At 45.1% G+C, this 20,110-nt stretch overlaps 1 protein-coding gene across 1 annotated transcript in view; it reads left to right on the top strand.

Moving 5' to 3' along the window:
* Positions 1–20,110, top strand: part of LOC109924952 (guanine nucleotide exchange factor VAV3-like) — a 203,142-nt gene that overhangs the window by 12,765 nt on the left and 170,267 nt on the right. Inside the window, exons 6-14 of the mRNA XM_048601574.1 lie at positions 6,148–6,201; positions 8,801–8,854; positions 10,134–10,187; positions 11,037–11,081; positions 11,176–11,220; positions 12,130–12,183; positions 13,828–13,881; positions 15,224–15,277; positions 18,264–18,317. Of these exons, the coding sequence (XP_048457531.1) occupies positions 6,148–6,201; positions 8,801–8,854; positions 10,134–10,187; positions 11,037–11,081; positions 11,176–11,220; positions 12,130–12,183; positions 13,828–13,881; positions 15,224–15,277; positions 18,264–18,317 (468 nt within the window). The remainder of the gene's footprint in view (positions 1–6,147; positions 6,202–8,800; positions 8,855–10,133; positions 10,188–11,036; positions 11,082–11,175; positions 11,221–12,129; positions 12,184–13,827; positions 13,882–15,223; positions 15,278–18,263; positions 18,318–20,110) is intronic.

Raw genomic sequence — 20,110 nt, 5'->3', positions numbered from 1 at the left:
CAGGGTTATGGTAAAGTAAAAGAGGGTGAGGGCGTGGGCTAAAAGTGATTCTCTCTGTCAAAAGGCTTGTCTGAACTCAGTGGACTCAATGGCATTCCCTGAGTTGTAAATTGCTAGGATTACTTTACCGTTACAGAGAATAACATGAGCTCTGTGGTTTTGAATAAAAACCGTAAGAACTGCGGATGCTGTAAATCGGAAACAAAAACAGAAACTGCTGGAAAAGCTCAGCAGGCCTGGCAGTATCTGTGGAGAGAAATCAGAGTTAACGCTTCGGGTCCAGTGACCCTTCCTCTTCTAAGTGTTCCGATCTTTAAGGTGACACAGCTGAGCCACGAGGGTGAGGAAGAGGCAAAAGCACTTCTATTTTGAACACCAGAACAATGAACGAGGTGAGGTGACAGCTCTTGAACTACTCCTGGTGGCCTATGTGAGCTGCTAAGTGTGGACCATTTATCCTCAGAGCCCCTGGTTCAGAATGTAAGTGCATAGGCATGGTCCTTTGAGCATTCTTATCCCTTTACCAACAGCACTCTGATTGCATGGATTTGCAATCACTTTGTAGAGCAGGAAGATGCGGTTTAGCTCAATATCTATCACTATGGAGCAGGGAGGTCCAAATATTGGCAGCAGTTTGAGTAATTTGCATTCATCGTCGCAAAACGATATGCTGTGCCATTGTTCTGCCCCATGGATTGCGAAAGTCCAACCAGGAGGCGCAGTGGGGCAATCTCTCATCTTCTTTCCGCAAAGAATTTTGCACGTTCAGTGAGATCTGGTCTTGTTCTTTGAAACATCAGACAGCAGATAAGACCATAGGACAAAGGAGCAGTGTAGGTCATTCAGCCCATCGAGTGTGCTCTGCTATTCAATGAAATCATGTCTGATCTGATAGAACATCATACACTACAGCACAGGGACAGGCCCTTTGGCCCACTACGCCTGTGCCAACCATGATGCCATTCTAAACTGATCCCATCTGCCTGCACATGGTGTGTATCTCTCTATTCCCTGCCTGTTTATATGTCTGTCTAATTGTCTCTGAAATGTTGCCATCGTATCTGCTGCGACCACTTCCTCTGGCAGCACGTTGCAAGTATCTACCAACTTCTGTGTAAAGAACTTACCTCACACATCTCCTTTAAACTTTCCCCCTCACACCTATACTCTTTAGTATTTGACATTTCCATCCTGGGAGAGAGAATCCAACTATCCACCATGTCCATGCCTCTCATTATTTTATATACTTCCACCAGGTCACCCCTCAGCTTCTGACACTCTTGCAAAAACATTTCAAGTTTGTCCAACATCCCTTTATAGCTAATACTCTCCAATCCTGGCAACAGCCTGGTAAACCTCTTCTGCACCCTCTCCAAAGCCTCCACATCCTTCCTATAGTGTGGCGACCAGAACTGCACACAATACGTCCAAATGTGGTCTAATTAAAGTTTTATACAGCTGCAAAATAACTTACCAACTTTTATGCTCAGTGTTCCTTTTGATGAAGGCAAACATGGCATATGCCTTTTTTACCCCTTATCTACATGTTTTGACACTTTCAGAGAGTTATGGACTTGCACCCCAAGATCCCTCTGTATATCAATGCTCCTAAGGGTCTTGCCATTCACTGTATACTTTTCTCTTGCAGTTGACCTCCCAAAATGCATCAGCTCACACTTGTCCAGATTAAACTCCATCTGCCATCTCTCTGTCCAAATTTCCAGCTTTCTATATCCTGCTGTATCCTTTGATAACCTTCCTCATGATCCACAGTTCCAGCATGTTTTGGTTGTCTGCAAGCATACTAATCAGCCCACCTATATTTTCATCCGAACCATTTGTATCAATTATAAGCAGCGGAGGTGCCAGCGCTGATTCTTGGGGAACACCACTGATCACAACCTCCAGTCAGAAAAACAACCCTCCACTACTAACCCTCTGACTTCTGTGAAAAAGCAGCTATCGTCATCGAAGGTGTTGGCTCAGTACAATCCGAAACAAGATGTGGGCTGAAATGTGATGCCACCCCACACAGTATCGGGGTAGTGTTGGCTCACTGGTGGCCCAATGGAGAGGAACGCCCGAAAGTGAAAGCTTCCCAGACTTTGGCGGATGCCAAATGCAAATATGCCCAGATAGAAAAGGAAGGTTTAGTGGTCATCTTTGGTGTGAGAAGTTCTACCCGTTCCTTTACCGATGGGAATTTGCCATAGTAACAGATCACAAAGCTCTGCTAGGGTTACTGAAGGAAGACAAGGTGGTGCTGCCCATAGCTTCCTGTAGAATTCAGCATTGCTTCCTTATTCTCAGTGTGTACAAGTTAGAAAAACGTGCAGGAAGCCGTTTGGCTAATGTAGATGTGTTAAGCTGCCTCCCACTGGCAGTTACTCCATCGGTAGTGCCTCCCCTAGAACAGTCCGTTCTGGTTTTGAACTTCCTGGAAACCCATCTGGTCACCAAGGACAGTATCCGATTGTGGGCACAAAAAGATCCGGTCCCAGTGAGACTGAAACATCTGGTGGTAATGGGGCAAACGGAGGGGCCACTGCAATCTGGATTGAAATCTTTTTGGCCCCACTGAGACGAGACCACCGTAGAGGGTGGCATATTACTGTGGGGAGCAAGGGTGATTGTCCTGAGTAAGGGTCACTGCCAGATACATCAGGGTCATCCAGGGGTTTCCAGGATGAAGATGCTGGCAAGTACCTATGTCTGGAGGCCAGGGTTGGATGCCAACATAGCTGCTTTGGTGGGGCAGGCAGTGCCCAGAGTGCCAACAAGGGCAAAAAATTACCACAGCAGTGCCCACATATTTGTGGGAATGGCCGGGAAAACCCTGGACTCAGTTACATGTCGGTTATGCTGGTCCTTTCAGGGGCTCCATGTTCCTGGTTATTGTGGACACCCATTCAAAGTGGTTGGATGTGTTTAAAGTTCGTTCGGCAAACTCGGGGATGATGATTGAGCATCGTTCACAACAAATGGACTCCCAGAGGTATTGGTCATGGACAATGGGACGTCATTTGCCAGCAGGAAATTCCAATATTCCCTAAAGACAAATGGCATTTGGCACAAAAGGACAGCTCCGTACTATCCATCGTCCAATGGTCTCGTGGATAGAGCAGCCCAAACATTGAAGACAGGTTTAAGGAAACAGCCTACAGCGTCACTTGAGGCCAAACTGTCCCAGTTCCTGTCCGATTATAGAACCACCCCATATGCAACGACAGCGATAGCTCCAGCAGCGTTGCTGATGGGGAGAAGACGCTGCTCCAGGTTAAACCTGATTTTCCCAGCCCTGAGGGGGTGCAGGGTGAAATGGCAGCAGGAACACCAGTGATGGCCACATGCCTCCTCTAAACGAGAGACAATTTAATTCAGGGGATGAGGTTTGGTGCCGGAACCATGGAAATGGCCCTGTGTGGGTATGAGAGGAGGTTGACACGAGGTCAGGTCCCGTCACTTACAAAGTTCAGGTAGGTGAGGCAGTCCTGAACAAACATGCGGACCACCTGAATACTGTTACCTCACAAATGGGGCAGGAGCAAAACATACCTGCCCCCTCAGAACATCCAGAAGGCCCGAAGTTTAGTGTTTTAGTGAAGATCTGTAGCTCGGGTTCTGACTGGTGTTGTTGGTTGGTTCACCGAGTCTGACTAGTTTTTGTGTAAGCATTATCGTCTCCCTTCTAGGTGACACCTTCAGTGCTGTATAGCCTCCATTGAAGCGCTGTTGAAGGCCTGAAGGCCCAGCACAAAATGTAGGTTCTCCCCCTCCGTCTAGTGTCAAGGAGCCTGAAATGGATGCAGCCTTGATACTGTCACTGCCAGAAGAAGTAGAGGAAACTCATCTGAGATGCTCCGAAAGCAAGAGACAGGCTTCAGTTCGGTACTCACTGCCTGTGGCTGAGTCCAAGTCAGAGGAATGGACCTGGGGCATAAACATCGCAAGAGAAGCTACAAGTGAAATACCAGGCCTACATCCCCGAACTTGGGGGAGGGGGGTGGGGGTGTAGTGATTGGGACCAGGTGATGTTCTTGATTGAGGTTGTTAACCTGGGCCAATCATGAAAGCCTTGGCTGACCGATATAAACAGGAGGTCCACCTCGGATCTATTGCTCCTGGGCCTAGTCCTACTGCTGCTGCCTGGGCCCCCACTCTGGCTCTGCTATTGATGCCAGGGCCTGGTCCTGCTGCTGCTTGGGCCCACTCTGGATCTCCTGCTGCCTGGGCCCCCACTCTGGCTCTGCTATTGATGCCAGGGCCTGGTCCTGCTGCTGCTTGGGCCCACTCTGGATCTCCTGCTGCCTGGGCCTGGAAAAAAATACATAACCAAAAGATTAGAATCTCCTCAGTAGAGGACTGAGCCCAAGCTGGCTGGTTACACCAGTAAATAAAGGGTGACTTGGTGACAGGACCCAGCCCCTGTGCAGTTATTTCAGTACCAATATGGACCAATATGTCAATTATCACTCCACTCTCCTGCATTTTCCCCATCACCCATGATTCCCATACTGATTAAAACTCTGTCTATGATGACCACTCGTAACCCCTGATCATTTAGAGGAGGTTGTGAAAGTTTTGGGGAATTCCATTTGTCTTCATTGCGACATTTTCTTTGTGCATTTGATGTTGAGGTGGAGGGATAACAGCAGCCTCAGTGTTTTACCACTGTTCAAATGACAAATCCACTGCATGTGAGTCCTCTCATTGCGTGGTTTAAGGAGAAAATTGAAGGAAATGCAGAGCAGATGTTATGGTTTGCATTAGAGAGCGCAGTTTAATAGTTTTGTTTTTGAAAAATGTGGATTACAGAGATCATCACAAACAAACATCAAAAAAATTATTTGTAATTAAATGTACAGAGCAATAGACAGCACCTACAGCATTAACATTTTACTGCAGAGCAAAGTGTTTATTGGGCAAGGATCTAATTTAATGAGAACACTCTGTGATTCCTGTCTTTACACGTTATCCAAGAGAAGATGTGTTTTTAAAAATTGGTGATTAGCATCTCCTCTGATTTCTATGGTATTTACCACAGGGATTCTAAGCTTTTAGTCAATGACTGTAAGTGGTAGGATCTCTTACAGCATCAGCACCAAGATGATGGGCCAAATGGCTTCTTCATTCTCTGACTTTTCTTAATTTTAATAGTTAAGGTGGTGTTTATTAATTACATTTATTGCCCATCCCTCTTTGCCCTTGAGAAGGTGGTGGTGAGCTGCTTTCTCGAACTGCTGCAGTCTATATGCTTAGGACCAGAGTGCATCATCTCAGAGTAAGGAGTCACCCATATAAAACAGAGATGGATAGGAATTTATTTTGTCTCAGAGGGAGCAAATCTGTGGCATTCTTTACCATAAAGAGCTGTCGAGGCTGGATCATTAAGTATTTTCAAGGCTGAAATTGACAGATTTTGAACCAGTAAGGGAATCGAGAGTTATGGGAAAAGAGCAGGATAGTGGAGTTGGGATTATCAGATCAGCCATGATCTCATGGAATCGCAGAGCAGACTCGATGGGCTGAATGGCCTGTTTCTGCTTCTACATCCTATTGTCTTATGGTTTTTTTAAAAGCCCCTTGAATCCAAAATGGTGGAGTTCGGATCCAAAATTGGTTCCAAGTCAGGAAAGGCTGTTTCCCATTGTCAGGGAGTCAATGGTGGTGTCACACCAAGGTCACTGGTCTGGGGGCATGTGTTCTAAAATCCCCAAGACAAAGGGTGGAACTTAAATTTGATTCATAAATCTGATAATCATGACAGCTATAATCAACCATCATGAAAAATCCAATCATTTGGTTTGCTAATGTCCTTTAAGGAAGGAAATCTACTGTTCTTACCCGGTCTGGCCTACTTGTAACTCCTGGCACACAGCAATGCTGTTGATACCAAACTATTGTAGGTGAGTTGGTAACAAATGCGATATGGGCCACAAAACAATGAAGAAAATGAAATTGCACTTTCTTTATGCAGCATCATTTTGAGGAAATGCATTTGGTTATAACAATAACTGTTGGTTGGAGCAAGCTGGCCAGCATTGACATGCACCAAAAAGGAACACCCGACCAGGCAACTCATTTCTGCCGGGATGGCTCCTCAGGGCCCAACATTAATTCCTTTGTCGTTGTTGTTTCATTTGACAGGGTTACATGGGACTTCCGGGCCTGCCAGGTCCTGTTGGAGAACAGGGACAACCAGTGAGTACATCTCTTTTATTACCCTAACATTACAGAAATTCTTAGCTTAGACGTGTGGAGCAAGCTCATTTCATTTCAACTCCACTCTCCCTCAGCGAGTGGCACCAATCGTGTGGTATAATGAAGTGGGTGATGAGGGTTGTCTGTTCCTGCTCCTGATTTTCAGGTTGCCACATTGTTTGTGTGAAATTCAAGGCTCAGTTGGAAGGGACTGAACGCTAAGATGAGTCAATGATGGTTATTGATATGATAGGGGTTCAGTTTTTCATACTGTATCTTGGACATGCGAACACAGGAACAGGAATAGGCCATTCAGCCCCTCAAGCCTGTTCCACTATTCAATGAGATCTTGGCTGATCTACAGCCTACCTCCATATACTTATCTTTGAACCATTTTCCTTAATAACTTTGGTTAATAAATAGTTATCCATCTCAATTTAAAATTAACAACTGATCCAGCATCCACTGCCATTTGTGGAAGAGAGTTCCAAACCTCTACTCCCTTTCTGTGTTGAAGTTCTTCCTAACATCTCTCCTGAATGGTCTGGCCCTAATTCTCAGACTATGCCCCTTGTTCTAGAACGCCCAACCAGTGGAAATAGTTTATCTTTATCCACTCTGTCTTTTCCTGTTAATAGCTTGAAGGCTTCGATCAGATCACCCCTTAGCCTTTTAAATTCTAGAAAAAACAGGCCTCGTTTATGTAATCTTTCCTCATAAATTAACCCCTGAATTCGAGGTACCTCTGTGTGTAAAATGATAAGGTATTCAGATGGAGCAGTGAATGATTCGTGAGCACTTGTGACTGAATGATAGAAGCTGCCAGATCTTCGATCCGTGTCATCGATGGAGCTGTCTGTGTCAACTCAAATTTATCACAGTTAACGTTTCAGGTCCAGTTTCAGGTTCAGAACCGTCCTGAGGAAGGGTCACCGGACCTGAAGTGTTAACTCTGTTTCTCTCTCCACGGATGCTGCCAGACCTGCTGAGCTTTTCCAGCAACTTCTGTTTTTGTTCTGTTCTTCTGAGATTCTGTCTGCAGCCTTGAGTCAGGCATGCAGCCATTCAGAAAGATTGGCTGGCCTCATTCTCATATCACAGATTCACAGAATGCAGGAGAAGGCCATTCAGTCCATGGTGCCTGTACTAGCCCTCTGAGCATTTTAACTCAGTGCCAGTCTCCTACCTTTTCTCCATAACCCTGCCACTGTTTCAAATTAAATCACCATATTGAACATTCCAGCCCCAGACTACTTACTGCATGAAAAGATTATTTCTCACCATGTGTTTGCTTCTTTTGTAAAACACTTCAAAACAAGCCGGTGGGTTTGATTACAGACGTTTTGTCACCCTGCTAGGTAACACCGTCAGTGCACCTCCGGTGAAGTGTTGGTGTTCTGTCCCACTTGTTATTTATAAGCCTCAGTTTGCTGGGGTGGGTGGTATCACTTCCGTTCTGTTTTTCAGTGGTTTGTATATCGGGTCCAGTTCAATTTGTTTGTTGATGGAGTTCCGGTCGGAATGCCAGGTTTCCAGGAATTCCTTGACATGTCTCTGTTCGGCTTGTGCTATTATGGATGTGTTGTCCTATTTGATTCTTGATCAGTTTACGAGTGAGAACAGTTTCTCCCAATAAAGTCTATCCCAATCCCTCATGATTTTGAAAACCTCTATCAAATCTCCTCTTTGTCTTCGCCTCTCCAAGGAGAACGGTCCCAACTTCTCCAATCTATCCTCATCACTGAAGTATCTTTCCTGGAGGCATAGGTAAAGTTTCATTAAGGAAAGGTATTAAGGGATATGGGCCAATGGCAGGTAAATGGAGTTAGGCCACAGATCAGCCATGATCCTATTGAATGGTGGAACAGGCTCATGGGGCTGAATGGCCTGCTCATCTTTCTATGTTCTTCCTCCCAGTTTATGATCCTCCCACGGTTTGTATTATCTGCACAATTTGAAATGTTAATAGCCTAGCAATAATACCACTAGTTTATCATCTCTCCTTATTCACCGTATACCTTCCTCTTGTGTTTGTCCTGCCACAATGCATCACCTCACACTTACCTGGATTAACCTCCATCTGCCATTTCTTTGCCCAACTTTCCAACCAGTCTGTATCCTGCTGTATCCCTTGACAGTGTTCCTCTATATTCACAACTCCATCAACTTCAGTGTTGTCTGTAAACTTACTAATCAGACCACCTATAGTTCTACCCAAACCATTTGTATATAATGCAAACAAGAGAGGTCCCAGCACTGATCCTTGAGGAACACCACTGGTCATAGATCTCCAGTCAGAAAAACAACCCTCCCCAACTACCCTCTGTCGTCCTTGACCAAGCTAATTCGTATCCAACTTACCAACTCCCATGGATCCCATGTAATTTGATCTTCTGGACCAGCCTACCATGACGGGCCTTGTCAAATGCTTTAGTAAAGTCCATGTTGACAACATCCATTGCCTTACCCTCATCAATCTCATTGTAACTTCCTCAAAAAAATCTCAATCAAGTCCTCCCTGTGCAAAGCCGCGCTGACTATCCCTAATAAGTCTATTCTTCTCCAAGTATGAATCACTTGTCATTTGTTGTTTGTCTAGGGTCTGCCAGGGCGGAGAGGAACATCAGGGGTACCAGGTACCAAAGGGAGAAGAGTAAGTAGCATTTACAATTGAGAAACAGTTCATTTGTAACTCAGCCGTTGTCTAATCTCTCTGCCCCATTTCTGGAGAGTTTACAAGGTGGAGGATGCTCTGAAGGCTCCGAGCCTGTCTGTGCTACTTAAGTGGTTTGTTCTGATTTGTGAGGCATCAAAGGCTTCCTACAGCTTCCTCTGGTTTGACAGCACAATGTATCCTTCTGGCTCTTTGTGGGGATGGAGTTGAGTGTGGTGCTGGGTTAATTTTGAAATATATATGGACACTGTGCTGCCCAAATGTCAGGGTCCACCTCTTGGGTTGTGTTCAATGGAAATGCAAAACACGGGGTCAGATTGGCTGCAGGAGTTGCTGGACAGATTATACATTCACACAGCAGTCCAGCATAGGGTCAGACCTCAGATTTGTTTTCAGGGTTTACTACCTTCATCGCTAAATCCTCCACTTTCAACATCCCAGAGGTTACCATTAACCAGAAACTCAAGTGGACTCAGCACATAAACATAGTGGCTACAAGTGTAGGTCAGAGGCTAGGAATACTGCGGCGAGTAATTCACCTCCTGATATCCTTCGCCTGACAATCATCTACAAGGCACATTTCAGGAGTGTGATGGAATACTCCCCACGTGCCTGGATGGGTGCAGACCCAGCAACACTCAAGAAGGTTGACACCATCCCGCACAAAGCAGCCCACATCTCCACCAATCAGCATTGTTCCCTCCTACAGAATAAGTATTGGCATTCTTGTAAGGGATCCTGACAAGGTCAGGGTGAGAAACTTTGACAAAATGTGTCTTTTTTCAATATCATTCACTGGTTACAGAAACATCTTATTAAACTTTAAAGATAAACATTTTCATGTGAAGTTTTTGAAACATTTCTAATTTTGGCCCTACCCTCTAAAACCTTTGATGACTCCTCAAATACTTGCAAATGAGAGTAATTGTTAGAATCTCCCCATGGTGGTTCATCTATCCCAGGAACCCTGCTGGTTTTCTGTGAATCTGGATGCCAGAGTAATGCAGGTGAGAAAGATTGTGAAAATGGCATTGAACATAAAATGTGCTGTAAAAGCCGACTGCAATGGTGATGGTAATGTGCACCAATGCAAGACAGCAAATCCGAGCAGAATATTCAATCTCAAAACTTTCTGCTTTCACGAGTTTCAGTGATGAGAATCACATGATCAGTTGTCAAGAGTGGTTCCTCAGTTTACAGTGTGGGTCCTGGAAGAGACTGAACAATTTTTAACAGGATTCATTCTCATTGTTCTTAGGGACCAAGAGGCCCTGAAGGTTCCCCAGGAGAACAAGGGCCCAAAGGTAACAAGGTAATTATTCACTTTCACTGGATAGAATTTCAGTATCAGTTCGAGTTACTGAGCGAGCACTTTGCTGAACTGCTCTGTGAACGAACTGAGTGGAAAACTGCTTGTTGATTAGGCACGTATATTTCTGACAAAAATTATTTTAATCATAGGATCCCTACAGTGTGGAAGTAGGCCATTCATCCCATCGAATCCAGACCGACCCTCTGAAGAGCAGCACAGCAAGATGCACCCTATCCCTGTATCTCTGACTTTCCCATGGCTAATCCAACTAACCTACACATCCCTGGACACTACGGGCAATTTAGCATGACCAATCCACCCTAACCTGCACATCTTTGGACAATGGGAGGGAACTGGAGCACCTGGAGGAAACCCACGCAGACACGGGGAGAATGTGCAAATTTCACACAGACATTGACCTGAGGGTGGAATCAAACCCAGGTCCTTGGTCTGTGAGGCAGCAGTGCTAACCACTGAGCCACCATATTCTGCACACACTGCACAGCACCACCCCCACAACAGCACCCCACCTCCCCACCTCCCCCCCTACCCCCACCGCCCGGCCGCCACCCCCGACCCCCCGCTTGCTGAATTCTAGTGTTTCACTGCTAGCCCTTGCTGTGTGGCTGATGTCTGAGTGTTCTCATTCTGTGTTAACATCAACAGCCAGAGGCTGAAAGCTCATTTTGCCATTGCTTTGTAGTAGTGGAGTTAGCCGGCATATCGCCAAGATAACCGAGGGCCTGGGCACTCAATAATCACAAAGGCTGAGAGTCTCTCTATTGCTCGACATAGCACCAGAAGTATTTTTGCCTCATGGTGTACCATAAAGATATGTTTGCTTTACAGGGAGAAAGAGGTGACGTGGGCAGAAAAGGTGAAACTGGACTTATTGTAAGTGTGAAAGGCTGATATGATTTTGCAAAGAAATCCCATTCCAGCCTCCTGTAGTTGGCTGAAAATTCAACACCCGTTTTTTGAATTGCAGGGAAAAGCTGGGAATCCCGGAGAGCGGGGAGCGCAGGGTGCCCCCGTGAGTATAAGTCACTGATAAAGCCTACAATCTTTACACATAGTGTAAAGCAAAGCAACAAAGATTTGCATTGCTCTAGCACCTTCAATAACTTCAGGAGACCTCAAAGTGTTCCACAGCCAGTGAAGGATTTTTGAACTACAGCCGCTGTTGTCACAAATGGAGTGCACACAGCAAGATCCCACAATCAGCAATGTAGTCATGACCAGGTGATCTGTTTTAGTCAGGCTGCTGGAGGGATCGCTATTGACCAGGACACAAGGCAGAGCTGCCCTTTTCTTGTTTCACTTGTAGTTTAAATTGTTCACCTTCACCAGAGAGAACAATGGGGCATCAACTTAATGTCAGATTTCAAAAATGGCTCACTGACAGTGCGACACTCCCTCAGTACTGACCCTGTGATAGTGCGGCACTCCCTCAGTACTGACCCTCTGACAGTGCGGCACTCCCTCAGTACTGACCCTCTGACAGTGCAGCACTCCCTCAGTACTGGCCCTCTGACAGTGCGGCACTCCCTCAGTACTGACCCTCCGACAGTGCGGCACTCCCTCAGTACTGACCCTCTGACAGTCCGGCACTCCCTCAGTATTGACCCTCTGACAGTCCGGCACTCCCTCAGTACTGACACTCAACAGGGTGAAAGGGATGACCAGGATTTTCTCCTACGACCGTAAACTTCCTGTACTGTAGCTCTCAAGGCTGTGGTGGTGTCCTGAGGTTTTGAATGGTACCGTAATAAATACAAGTTATTTTGTTCATGGCACAGGATATCACACATTGTGAGAATATTTCCTGCATTGTCTGTTACTTTGTGGTTCACCTTGTGTATTCTTTTACATGTGAGTTGGAACTGGCTTCCAAAAATCCAAGACCACATAGTAGTTTTCACCATTTGGATTCTCCTTTCAGGGATTGACAGGACCTCCTGGGAGCACTGGAGAGATGGGACCTCCCGGAAAACCAGTTGAGTTAACTTCAGTTTCAGAACCACAGGAGTAAAAGGCTTCCTCAGTACATTATATGTATCAGTGTGTCTCTGGGCAACATGTGGAACAGGATGTTGGTGTATGGCTTAGCTGAGAGAGCAGGCAGTGAGGGTTAAGGTTAGGGCTTTGAGGCAGATAGGCAGAGAGGGGTTATGGATCAGACCAGATCCCCAAAGTATAGCAAATAAGTAGCCTCGATCCTAACTTTTATGTTATTTAAAGGCAAGTATAAGATGCTGTGTTCCAGATGTAATTTGATTGGTCCAATAATAGGCTTTAAGCAAAACACACTTTATTCTTACAACACTGTTAAAATGCAAAGAAAACATAGCCTTAACTTAGGAGCCGCGCTCTGAAAGCTTATGGTTTCAAATAAACCTGTTGGACTATAACCTGGTGTTGTGTGATTTCTGACCCTGTACACTCCAGTCTGACACTGACATGTGCACACCATGAAAGTAAAACTGAAAGCCTTGCTGGGTGTGTGTGAGCCCTGACCCCATCCACTCAGGCTCCTTTTGTCTCATTTAAAACAGACACCTAAGGAAAAGTTGAAAGCTGTTTAGTAGCTGCCTGTCTGAAGCAGACATTCCAGTAACAACATCCCACTGCACAGTACAGGATTCAAAGGTTAGGAGTGGGGGCACCAGGGGGTCAGCAAAAGAGGCAGTGAGTGGGCGAGCTGGGTGGCAGCTAGGAGTTGGAAAGTGGGGCAGCGATTGACTGAGAACACAAGCGTTGCTGACTGCATGGACGGGGAACACATTCCCTGCCGTTACATTGACTGCGAACCCAGCCTTATTTCAAACGAAGACGGGAACTGCTTAAAGTGACTGATCGATCCCCAGGGAAATTTAGATCAGAGAAAAATCACTGTGTTTCTGCTACAGATGTATTCAGTTGATTAAATTGCACGGTCACGATAAGATTTATTCATAAACGTCCAGGCAAACATATCCACAACGTTCACAAAAAGATGTGGCACTCTGAGTTGTCCCAGCTTGTGTTGCATATCCTTGGAAAATGGCTTCGGAGAATGTTCAGTGTGTTTTGTCCAACTCTTGGCACCAAACTTCAGGAAGGGAGTGAGGGCAATTGTCTGGCTGCAGAGGAGATGGATTGGGAGGAGAGATACGGGGCTGAAAGATTCTGGTCGTTTTACCGAAGGGAAGGTTTCGGGCAGATTTGATTGTGGTGTTCAAAACCACGGTGTGTCTGGACAGAGTCGATGTTGAGGAATTGTTCCTATTGGTGGAAGGACCAGGAACCACAGGAGACTGATTTTAGTGGCGAAAGAACAGGAAAAAGACAGGATGGGCTGAACGGCCTCCTTCTAGCCAGTTGTCATTCTATAATTAATTCCCAGCATCCTTACAGCATAGTATCACAACAAGATATCAGCAAGAATTCGATTGAGGGTGATTACAAGAATAGATTATGAGAGCAAATGCACCAATTTAATTTTAAAATATCACCTCTCAGTAATTTACTAATCCAATGATATTGCATACAATAATGTCTTCACTGTGTAAATATTTCTTAATATTCCTGTTTGGTTGAACTCTGTCCTTTTTAAGCAAGCTGGTTCATGGTTTCAAACAGAACATTGTTTGTGTTATAGGGGCCTCGAGGACAACCTGGAGAGATTGGTACTGCTGGAGGAATTGGTCCAGAGGTAATTTTTTCAATACTTTATTTATTCCTTTGCTCATCTCAAACTTCACGCTGTTGAAGTGTTAAATCCAATACACAGCTGAAAAGTAAAATGCTGAGGATGCTGGACATCCGAAACAAAAGCAGAAATTGCTGGAGAAACTCAGCAGGCCTGGCAGCCTCTGTGGAGAGAGAAAAACAGAGTTCATGTTTTGAGTCTAGCTCTGAAACAGACTGATGCAACCAGACCTGCTGAGTTTCTCCAGCTCCTGCTGTTTGTATTCAGAAGCTGGAACCTTGTTTTCTGTGGGGCCAAATGCTGGACCACATGATTGTCCAGGCCGATATTTATCACTTCATCAATATGTGAAAAGAATTACCTCCCCAATACCTCAGAGTCATTTGTGGAGTCATTTGAAAGAGGCCTTTCAGTCCATCAAATTCGTGCTGACTCTCTGTGGAGCAATAAAAACAGAATATATTGGAGAAGCTCAGTGGGTCTGCCATCATTTCTTTTATTCATTTGTGGGATGTGGCTGGACAACATTTATTGCCCGTCCCTAGTTGCCCCTTGAGAAGGTGGTGTGGAGCTGCCTTCTTGAACCGCTGAAGTCCATGTGCTGTGGGTTGACCCACAATGCCCTTAGGGAGGGAATTCCAGGATTTCTACCTGCAACAGTGAAGGAACGGTGATATATTTACAAGTCAGGATTGTGGGTGGTTTGGAGAGGAACTTGCAGGGGGGTGGTGTTCCTATGTACCTGGTGACCTTGTCCTTCTAAATGGAAGTGGTCGTGGGTTTGGAAGGTGCTGTCTGAGGATCTTTGGTGAATTTCTACCGGGCATCTTGTAGATAGTACACACTGCTGCTACTGAGCGTCAGTGGAGGAGGGAGTGGATGCTTGTGGATGTAGCGCCAATCAAGCAGCTGCTTAGTCCTGGATGGTGTTGAGCTTCTTGTGTGTTGTTGGAGCTGCCCCCACCCAGGGCAAGTGGGGAGTATTCCATCACACTCCTGACAAAATTCTGGGAGGGTTAAAAAGGAGAAGCAGTTTGCAGTGGCCTAAGAGTTTGTATTTACCCAATTAACACACAACTTGAGGGGTGTTGAGGACAGTTTTTGACGCAGTGATCTGGAATGGATGTGTTTTCAAAGAAATAATAATAAAAAAGGCAATGGATAAATTCTTGGAGCAAAAATATTTATGGGGAATGGGTAAAGAGCAAGATGAGAGTGAGAGATCCTTCAGAGAGCTAGCACAGACAAAATAAGCTGCATGGGCTCTTTTAGTTTGTGTGTCATTCTACGATTCTATCAGAAATGCTTCACATTATAAAGAGTGTTTTTATTTTTAATGGCACAGGGACCTCCAGGAGCAATGGGAGATCCTGGACACCCAGGGGAACCTAGTTTTAAGGTAGGTGCAAACAAAACAGCCAGCTAACCGAGGGCTCCCTCCCCTATACAATTACATGGAGGTTGGAGGATAAGGTGCAATTTCCCATCAGTGTTAACATTGAAAGACATTTAGCTTGCACTGGAGAACATTTTAGTCTGCTTGTGGTCGGGAAATTTGAACTCCTTACTTAAGGAAGGACTCTAAACACAAGTGCATTTTGGACTGAGATAAAGTGAACTGTCTCCACCCAGAGAGTGGTAGGCCTGTAGAATTCACTACCACACAAAAAAACAGTTGAGGCCAAAACTTTGAATGTTTCCAAGAAGAAGTTCTTTGGAGCTAAAGGGATCAAAGGGTATGGGCAGAAACCAGGAACAGGGTGCTAAATTGGATGATCAACTTTGACCATGTTGAATGGTGGAGCAGGCTTGAAGGTCGAATGGCCTCCTCCTGTCCCTAGTTTCTATGTTTCTGTGCTCCAAACGTTCACTCACCTGGACTGTGGGTTGAGAGGACTGTCCTGTGGGGAGCGATGGAGAAGATTAGCATGTTATTCCCTGGAGTTTTGACGACTAAGAGCCCTTGTAACTGAAACATAGAGAATTCTCGAAGAGTTGGAGAGAATTGATGCTTCGTGGCTGTTTCCTCTGGCTAGCAATTTGGGAATACAGAGCCATAGGGCTGGGTTTCCATGACTGAAATGGGTGACTCAAGTTGGGAAATTTCCTGACCCGGAAGAGCTGTTTTGACACAGTATTCCCCAAAGGGGAAAACCAGAAATTGCTGGAAAAACTCAGCATCTGCAGAAAGAAAGCAGAGTGACCCCTTTTCAGAATTTCAGAACCTTTTTGCCCCAGAGGTTAATTGCAGGAGAGGGTGGGGGTCCTGATGCAGGACAGATTCTGACCCATTCCGCCTGGAGGTAGATCAGAGGTAACTGCAGGGGAGCCGGAATACCCAGGCAACCTACAATGATAGGCTCTTCCCTTTAGCTATAGCTACCTCCAGCTGCCATTTTGGAAGCTCCATGGAGCCTCAAAGTTGAGGAAAATCTGGCCAATCGTCTCACTTAGAGATTACAGGAAGCCTCTTCACTCAATGGTGTTAAATCTTTGGAATTCTCCACCCCAGAGGTCACTGCCTGCTCAGTTACTGAGGAGAATCACCACAGAGTTACCAGAAAGTGAAGGAGGATGATGTTCATTTTGGAGATCTTTCATTAATTGGTGAAAGATGGTGCAGGTTTGAAGGGCCAGGTACGCTACTCCTGCTCCTATTTTTCCTACTAATTAACCTGTGAATCTCACTGTGCTGTTACAAAGTGGGTGCCTTAAGACGGCAAACGTTTCTTCCCCCACTTCTATGAACAGCTACATCTGAATTATTCTGAAGCTATTTTTGACAGGACCTCCAGTGCAGGTGGCAACAGTGAGAGAGGGCACCAAACAGGGCAGCTGGAGCAGTTAAACTGACCCTCCCAGGAGGAAGGAGGCTAGATAGGGAGAAATATCAGACAGGTGAAGGATCTCCTAAACCAGATGTAAATCACAGGCTTCACTCCATATAAATACTTCTTTGTTTAACTATATCTTCCCTTCATGTTTATAATTATCTGATATCAGTGGAGTAAAGGATCCTTGCTTCATTATCTTAGGGTTGTCTGTATGTTCAAATCTCAAGTTCCATGAGCAAAGCCCTTGATTATGTTCCTCTTGTCTGGATGATACAGCCCATTCATTGTTTTTTATTTATGTTTTTTTCTCCATCACGGTATTTACATGTTTAGCGCAAGGTCACTTTAAACAGAAACATTCTTTCTTTCTGCATTAATTGTGACATTTCTGGTCACCGATCCCCAAAGTTTGTCAGACGTTTTCCAGAAACATTTCACTCAGGAGAGATTCCTTGGCACCCAGCGTTGGTGATGTGAGAATGGGCACACAGCTTCCAGTGACGGAGAGGTGACCCATGACCTGCCAACAAAAAGTGCTGGTGGATGATACACTTCACTCTGTTTTAGAGTCACCTCCCTAACCACCACAAGAACATCAGCAACGTAGGAAAAACTTCAGAATCCAGTGAGGCCGTGGAGTGGATGTAAATACAAAAACAGTAAATCTAGAGTCAGGGTGTTGATTCCTTAGGTGTGCAAGCACAGGGCAGGGTGGGTGACTGGCACATGGTGAGGGTTAGGAAACAAGCAGCAGATTGTTGGTTGTGTAGAAGTTTACAGAAACTGGGAGACTGCCTGGTGAAAATGTGGACACAGTTAATTTCAGAGGCAACAAATAGATTGTTTCAAATCCTTATCCTGTCCTAGTTCTTACACCCCCATGATCACCCCAATTCTCCCCACATTTCTAATTCTGGCCTCCCTCCCACTCTTAACTGCCCTCTGAAATGGCTGGGTAAGCCATTCAATTCAGGGGCAGCGAGGGTTAAGGGACAAACAAACTCGTTCTCATGTTAGAAAACCAAGTAAAGCTATAGATGGCACGTTCAGATGTAGCTTCTGAGAACATTTTGCATGATCCCTCTGTGGGATGACTGCAGAAAATAAATAGTTTACCAAGTCAAACCAATTGAGAAATTTTTTTTTGTTCATTCGGGGAATGTGGGCATTGTTGGCAAGGCCAGCATTTATTGCCCATCCATTAATGTTAAGTCAACCACATTGGTGTGAGTCTGGAGTCACATGTAAGCCAGACCGGGTAAGGGTGGCAGATTTCCTTCCCTGAAGGACGTTAGTGAACCCAATGGGCTTTTTACAACAATTGACAGGGTCACCATTAGACCAACTTTTAATTCCAGGTTTTGTTTTATTAAATTCTCTGCTGTGATGGTGAAACATGTCCCCTGATCATTTGCCTGGGCTTCTGGATTAATAATCCCCTGACATCATCGCAACATCACCACTGCTCCTCTAGAGCGATGAATGGTGAATTTATCTCTATTTATTTCTCAGAATGTAATGTTAACGTAACTTGTCTCTGCTTTAAAACAGGGTGAATTAGGACCAGCTGGAAGTATGGGAGAACCAGGACAAATCGGTTTGAGGGTGAGTTCATATAAAACCACAGTTTGAGTCCTGTCCAAACAACCCAATAATGGCCAAGTTGTTTTTTTTTTCTGAATAGTATCGTATACTTCCAAAATCTTCCAATGCGTGATACAACAAGTCAGTGATATTTGTTGGGATTTTGTTCGATTCAAAGTAGTGTCTGCTACAAAAGTAAAATACAGTGGCTGGGAGGAATCCAAATTAAAAACAGTAAGTCATGAAAAGAGTCAGCAATGACAGCATTTGCTGCCTTATTTTAAAAACTAATTCCAGTTAAAAGCCAATTAAGTTCGTCAGAGACTGATTAGTGCGCACCATGAAACTACTAAATGGCTCAGTATATTTTTTTAACGTCATTTTCAGAATTCAGCTCACTGAATCACAGCCCAAGAGTTGGCATGTTTCCTGATGATTCCAGGTTTTTTAAAGAGATTTTTTTTAACTCAGTTCCAGCCGCACTAACAAAATAGCATCAGTTTCTCACTCTTAAACCTACCGAGCAAAGCTTGACTATGGAAAAAAGAATCTGGTGCTACTGAAATACATAGAACATAGAACAGTACAGCACAGTACAGGCCCTTCGGCCCATGATGTTGTGCCGAACTTTTACCCTAAACCTGAGGTCTATCTAACCTCCACCCCTACCTTATACTATCATCCATATGCCTATCTAATAGCCGCTTAAATGCCCGTAATGAGGCCGACTCCACTACCCTCTCCGGCAATGCATTCCACGCCCCTACCACTCTCTGAGTAAAGAACCTACCTCTGACGTCTCCCCGATATCTACCTCAACTCACTTTAAAACTATGTCCCCTCGTAAAAGCACCCTAGGAAAAAGTCTTTGGCTGTCTACTCTATCTATACCTCTGATCATTTTGTACACCTCTATCAAGTCACCTCTCATCCTTCGTCATTCTCAAGAGAAAAGCCCTAGCTCTCTCAACCTTTCCTCGTAAGACCTTCTCTCCATTCCAGGCAACATTCTGGTAAAGGTTTCAAGATTGCAGGAGTGTACCGGCAGGCAGGAAGGTGGTTTGAAGTGTGTCTACTTCAATGCCAGGAGCATCCGGAATAAAGTGGGTGAACTTGCAGCATGGGTTGGTACCTGGGACTTCGATGTTGTGGCCATTTCGGAGACATGGATAGAGCAGGGACAGGAATGGTTGTTGCAGGTTCCGGGGTTTAGACGTTTCAGTAAGATCAGGGAAGGTGGTAAAAGAGGGGGAGGTGTGGCATTGTTAGTCAAGGACAGTATTACGGTGGCAGAAAGGACATTTGATGACAACTCGTCTACTGAGGTAGTATGGGCTGAGGTTAGAACCAGGAAAGGAGAGGTCACCCTGTTGGGAGTTTTCTATAGCCCTCCGAAAAGTTCCAGAGATTGTAGAGGAAAAGATTGCAAAGATGATTCTGGATAGGAGCGAAAGTAACAGGGTAGTTGTTATGGGGGACTTTAACTTTCCAAATATTGACTGGAAACGCTATAGTTCGAGTACTTCAGATGGGTCAGTTTTTGTCCAATGTGTGCAGGAGGGTTTCCTGACACAGTATGTAGATAGGCCAACAAGAGGCGAGGCCACATTGGATTTGGTACTGGGTAATGAACCAGGCCAGGTGTTAGATTTGGAGGTAGGAGAACACTTTGGTGATAGTGACCACAATTCGGTTACGTTTACTTTAGCGATGGAAAGGGATCGGTATATAAAGCAGGGCAAGAGTTATAGCTGGGGGAAAGGCAACTATGAGGCGATGAGGCAAGATTTAGGATGCATAGGATGGAGAAGGAA

Source organism: Rhincodon typus, chromosome 10 (assembly GCF_021869965.1).
Source record: "Rhincodon typus isolate 14 chromosome 10, sRhiTyp1.1, whole genome shotgun sequence".
NCBI lineage: Eukaryota > Metazoa > Chordata > Chondrichthyes > Orectolobiformes > Rhincodontidae > Rhincodon > Rhincodon typus.
This window is presented reverse-complemented; position numbering and strand designations above follow the sequence as displayed.